Source organism: Carassius gibelio, chromosome A8 (genome assembly GCF_023724105.1).
Source record: "Carassius gibelio isolate Cgi1373 ecotype wild population from Czech Republic chromosome A8, carGib1.2-hapl.c, whole genome shotgun sequence".
In the NCBI taxonomy this organism is placed as follows: Eukaryota; Metazoa; Chordata; class Actinopteri; order Cypriniformes; family Cyprinidae; genus Carassius; species Carassius gibelio.
The window spans coordinates 160,237-166,069 of record NC_068378.1 but is presented as its reverse complement, the minus strand read 5'-3'; the positions used below and the strand labels follow the sequence as shown (position 1 = coordinate 166,069).

Here is a 5,833-nt window from a genome sequence, read left to right as displayed (position 1 = left end):
TGTGCACACACACAAATGTATGTTGTTTATGCATATATATATATATATATTAGGGCCGGGACTTTAACGCGTTAATTGAGATTAATTAATTACACAAAAAATAACGCGTTAACTAAGATTAATTAACTACAGAAAAAAAAATCCCGCATTTTTAATAACTTATTTTTGCACCGCGGAACGTTTCTCACTGGATGAGTTTCGGCGGGACCGACTATACTGAAGCACCAACTAGCGTTCGCATATCACCGCAGCAGCACATTGAGCCTCAAGTATCACCTAAACGCAAAACATATAGCAGCTAGCGTGGACTTTACACTTTATGTTGAACTATGTATTATTTTGTTGGTGCAACAGTTTATGTTGAACTTTATTGTTTTGGCCAAGGTTATTGAGAGTTGGACTTAGTATGTTATGGCCTCTTAAGCAACAGAGAGATGTTTTCTAATAGTCAGTGTTTCCAATGTTCTGAATGTAATTGACAGTATTGCGTTTTACTTAAAAAAAACACTTTACAGAAGGTTCCAGCACCTATAAGCTACCTGAATTTCTGAAATGTACTATTTCTAAATTGTTTCTAAATATGCTATTGATACATTTCATGGCAAAAATTGCACTGGTCTGCTAGACTTGGTTGAACAAAAATAAACAATATTTTGTTGCTTATGTATTCAGTCATTATTCAATGGTATACTACTTCTCACTGTTCTCAGGTCAAATATTTATATGCGATTAAAATGCGATTAATTTCGATTAATTATTTACAAATCCTCTAATTAATTAGATTAATTTTTTTAATCGAGTCCCGGCCCTAATATATATATATATATATAAAACGACAACAATCAACTATGATAAAAATAGAATAAATGAATGAGAAAAAAAAAAAGGATGACTGAAATCTGTAAAATGTAGTACTGCCTACCATATTTTCCGGACTATAAGTCGCACTTTTTTTCATAGTTTGGCTGGTCCTGCGACTTATAGTCAGGTGCGACTTATTTCATCACAATTAATTTGACATGAACCAAGAGAAAACATTACCATCTACAACCGCGAGAGGGGGGGGCTCTATGCTGCTCAGTGCTCCTGTAGTCTACACTGAGCAGCATAGAGCGCCCTCTCGTGGCTGTAGATGGTAATGTTTTCTCTAGGTTCTTAGTTCTAAATAAATGCGACTTATAGCCAGTGCGACTTATATATGTTTTTTTCCTCGTTATGACATATTTTTGGTCTGATGCGACTCAGGTTCGACTAATAGTCCGAAAAATACGGTAGCTGGAAGGATCAATAGGAAGTCTTTAAACTGTAGGGCTTGAGCTTTCAGTTCCTACCTGTATGCCCCTGTAGTTTCTGTACGATCTCCTTGGTCTGAAGGTTCCAGATATAGACCATGTTGTCCTCTGAGCCGGAGACAATCCACTTAAGAGAAAGCAAATCTTTAAAACCTTTTCTACCAAAATGTGGAAATTTCAATGAACACTTTTGTGAAAAAAGAAAAAAAGAAATAAACTGAGGAGTATGCTCAATGTTTGCGTTTAGTGTGAGGTGCTCAGCAGCTGATTAGTACAGTGTAGTTCCAACATACCTTTCCGCCAGTGACAGAGAAATTTGCAAATATGCAGTACTTCTCATTTTTATGACCGGTATATGTTTTCAAACACTAAACAAGAGAAAATTATATTGTTATACACCAATAAAGAATTATTGTTATCAATAAAAAACAACGCTCCATCTAAACAGAAAAAACGAACTTACCTTTCCTTTGCTGTAGTCCCAAAGCTTCAAAGTGCTAAAACAAAGGGAATGCAAGTGTTTTTTCAAAGGGCATGGATAAATATAAAATATATATATATATATTTTTTTTTTTAAATGAGCAGAATAAAAGGCTCAGAATAATGAGAAGTCTGTGACTCACTTATCCAGAGTGGCAGCCAGTATGTATTTGCCATTGGGGGAGAACTTCACAAATGACACGGGTGGGTTGTCATCATCTAATGAATATTTGCATATATATACACACACATTATAGTGCCTGTTTATTCTTTTAATCTCTTTATTCTTATTTAAGATGCCATTTTATGCTTTTACTTTTTTTTGGCTTAATGTTATAGATGTTTGATAAGAATAAGTTTCACAAACTCTTTAGAGGTACAAATAGTTGCTTCTGAACTGGTCTGAACAAGTGCTTTTGTGTAAAAGACTGGTCAACTTACCAATGAGTGTTTTAAGGCACTGGCCTGATGCTGTGTCCCAGATACGGCTGTTTAAATGTCACAAATAAGCATGTATGGTTGTTATTTATTCATCTCTGACATATTTATCCATTCTCAAAAAACAACAACAACAACAACAAAACTCTCACAGCCAAAGCTGACTCACCAAAGTCCATCATAACTGCTGGACACAATCAATGAGCCATCTCTGTTGAAATGCACCTAAAACAAAACCATTTTAAAAAGGAAAATATCATTTAAAGCATATAACCCACCGTACACAGTATCTGATCATCATAGGTTCAGTATAAAAGCACTCACTGCAGAGACGGGGTCCGAGTGCGCTGGCAACGTCTTGAGACACTTGCCCGTTTTAACATCCCAAATCCTCACACTCTCGTCAAACTGGCGTGGAGATAATAATTAACATGTATGTTTGCCCGAATTAACAAAACAGTGAAATGACAAATAATTGTGGGTGGGCTTACAGATCCAGATACGATGAGGTTGGACTGGGGGTTGAAGTTACAGCAAAATACATAGTTACTGTGACCCTTCAGTGTCTTTAAACATTTCCCCTGGTGATATACAAAAACAGAACAGGGAAAAGAATTATCATAAATTGTGGTGTCATATTATACACACACACATGCATATATCTGATATTCAGAAGTTAGGCTTTGGCTTGTGTTGTTGACTTACAGAGCTCACATCCCAAATTTTCAGTGTCTTGTCATCGGAAGCTGAGACCAGGAGGTTGGAGTCAGAGGACCAGGCCACGTCTGAGATGCCCTGCAGGTGAGAAAAAAAAAAAAACCACGTAACATTAGACAACTCACAAAGTATAAGCAGCACTACTCTGAAATTATGGATCTTTTGGGAAACTCACAAGTTTGTGTCCGGATATCGTCTTTTCAAACTTGCCATCATATGCACCCCATATTTTGATCAGTTTATCAGCAGCTGGATGAAAGGGAAAAAAACACCCAAATTTTATGACTTTTCTTTCACCACACAGCTATTGATCTACAACAGAGTTTCCCAAAGAGGGGTTCATGAAAAACAAGTAAATCGTAAAATGTTCAATTAAATTATATAAATATTAATAAAAACCTCAAATAAATCAATTAAGTCGAGTTTCATTAAAATAATCTTACATTCTGTTTTGAAGACTAAAGTCTTATGGGTTTGGAACAACATGAGGGCGAATCAATGACAATGTCATTTTTTCCCCTTTAAAATCCCAAGAGAGATTTGATGTTTTGGGATTCCCTGTTCTTTAACACATAACTACTTTATCTTAGAATCAGTGCTGTACTAGTACAAGTACTTACATGAGCTTGCAAGCCACTCCCCACTTGGACTGAACTTGACGGAAGAGACTGCTTTTGTATGGCCAGCCAATGTGAATTTCAAGGTATAGTTTGGCTTCACAGGTGCTGACTGAGATAGAGCAGAACTCACATCATTGATGATGACACATTGAATAAAGAAATGACATTGTCACAGATCATATTAGGTACATTTCTGCAGTAAGTATATCTCTTGCATAATATAAAAATCATCCAAAACCAAGCAGAAAACAATTCCAAACTGTGTTCCCAGTGGTGTTTTACCTTGGTCTGGCTGGCGGAGGCAGCTGATGCCGGCTGTGTTTTGGTAGCCTCGGTGTCTGGTTTCTTCTCCTCAGTTGCCATGATGAGCAAATTGGAGAGAACGGGTTTACAGAAGCAAGTTTATTGTCAACCTGTCTGTCCAAAAGAGAAGTGCTGATGCAGTCTTCTAATTCAGATGACACAGAAAGGATGGAGAAATTCAGTTAGATGTTTACTAAGTCTGCAGGCTACATGTAAAACTAATGAGCACATGCCAGTCAGTGTTAACTGTCACAACATCTCTCCAACATAAACACAATGCTAATACATTTCAACCCAAGTTTATATTTTTAATTTACATTTTCAAATGTACTCATTTCCGTATATATAATAATTTTCGTACAATAATATATATTATACGGAAAAATATAATAGCAGCCACCAACGCATATAACTTGCTACTAGCATACACATAAAATAATGAGTTAACAGTGTTTCATCTGCACAACACTAACGGCAATGTGAAACTGACCGAAGTCAAAAAAAAATCCGCATAAACACCAAAGTTCAAATCTAGACCGCGTTTACAGAGCTCGTGTCTGTGTCAGAGGAAGATCTGTAAAAACACCATTACTGTAAACGTTAGCTGCTAGGCTATCAACGAGACACAGGGCCGCAGAGGAACCGTAGATCACCTGCAACGCATTTATCCCTGCAATTAACGAATATTCGTGCCTAACGTCATGGTTAACCGCGATCGTTTTGTTCACCCATCCCCAGTACAGTAAATATATTACAGATTGGTGGATCTCTTTTCTGTGCACGCATGCCTCTCTTCGATGTCTCTCCATACATTCAGACAACAAAAGCAGCGAGTAAACTCACACACCGGTGGCTGCTGAGGGTGTAATAAAAGCTGCTCTCGGCTACTGGGATGAGTCCACTCCTAGGTTTGGATACAGATTTGTTCATGAATCACGCGACAGGTCGTTTTGATTGTGCAGTGAGGTAGTGATCGTGCTGAATACTATGGTGGATGAGCGCCTTTCCATCGTAGGCTCAGGCGGTAATGTGGCAGTAACATCAACTGCGCACGCGCAGATCTCAACGGCGGGTCAAGAGGGACAGTTTGTTTTTTCCCAAACGTCGAGCCACAGTCCCGTGCACCATTTGGCAGTATCAGTTGTTGTCATGAGCTAGAGGCTTTTGACAGACATGGGGACTTGTGACTTGGTGACTTGGACTCGAGTCGACTCGAGTCGCTATTTTTAGGACTTGAGACTTGACTCGGACTTGGAAGTTAAAGACTCGGGACTTGACTTGACTTGAGACACGATGACTTGAATGACTTGAGTGTTAATCACATCATGTTTTCAGTTTGAATATAAAATATATAAATTATTTTTTAAAATAAAGTTGATTACTCAGCTGGAGCGCAGGCTGAGAATAGCGTCGTGACTGGATCAGGACACTATCATCAGTCATGCCCTCTCTACCTTACGCACACCACGCCCACTTAAATCAGATATCACATCACATCAACATGTCAGCCTGAGAGGTACCGAGGGTCATCGCTTTTGTCTTCAATAGTTCGCGCCTAAAAACGCGTGGAAAACGCTAGTCGCGCCGCTTTCTCCTTCTTTCCAAAGCGCTCGGACAGAAGTGCTCCTGGGGCGTCTGTCGTTGCTAAGCATCCATGACACGCTCTCTCTCTCAATGAAGACGTAGAAATTTCAGCAAAGGATAAATGGATTTGCAGCACTAAAAATCGCTCGCAGTAGCTCTGCTACTAAATTCATTTCAAAATGGCAATCCATATACAGCTATGAACAGCTGTTCCTTCATCTTAGCTGAGCTTTCAACGTTGATTCGGGAAAGGTTGAAGCTGATTGGTTAGTTATTGTCACATGACCTGCGGTGCGCTTGCGGCATTCTGAAAAGTTTAGATGTTTTTAACTCGATGCGGTGCGACGCGCGCGCATTGCTTCCATTATGAGCGCGCATACCGCGCGCCTACATTGGAAA

The 5,833-nt window shown here is 38.8% G+C and overlaps 1 protein-coding gene across 1 annotated transcript in view; it reads right to left on the bottom strand.

Moving 5' to 3' along the window:
* The window catches only part of LOC128018090 (WD repeat-containing protein 5-like), an 8,918-nt gene extending 3,950 nt beyond the window's left edge, over positions 1 to 4,968 (bottom strand). Inside the window, exons 1-13 of the mRNA XM_052603468.1 lie at positions 4,694 to 4,968; positions 3,830 to 3,992; positions 3,548 to 3,656; positions 3,103 to 3,176; positions 2,916 to 3,005; positions 2,702 to 2,791; positions 2,535 to 2,618; positions 2,380 to 2,435; positions 2,214 to 2,260; positions 1,916 to 1,991; positions 1,756 to 1,789; positions 1,586 to 1,660; positions 1,332 to 1,419 (exon numbers count right to left, since the gene is read on the bottom strand). Coding sequence (XP_052459428.1) covers positions 1,332 to 1,419; positions 1,586 to 1,660; positions 1,756 to 1,789; positions 1,916 to 1,991; positions 2,214 to 2,260; positions 2,380 to 2,435; positions 2,535 to 2,618; positions 2,702 to 2,791; positions 2,916 to 3,005; positions 3,103 to 3,176; positions 3,548 to 3,656; positions 3,830 to 3,910 — 904 coding nt within the window. The 5' untranslated portion in view covers positions 3,911 to 3,992; positions 4,694 to 4,968. The remainder of the gene's footprint in view (positions 1 to 1,331; positions 1,420 to 1,585; positions 1,661 to 1,755; positions 1,790 to 1,915; positions 1,992 to 2,213; positions 2,261 to 2,379; positions 2,436 to 2,534; positions 2,619 to 2,701; positions 2,792 to 2,915; positions 3,006 to 3,102; positions 3,177 to 3,547; positions 3,657 to 3,829; positions 3,993 to 4,693) is intronic.
* Between the last annotated feature and the right edge of the window lie 865 nt (positions 4,969 to 5,833).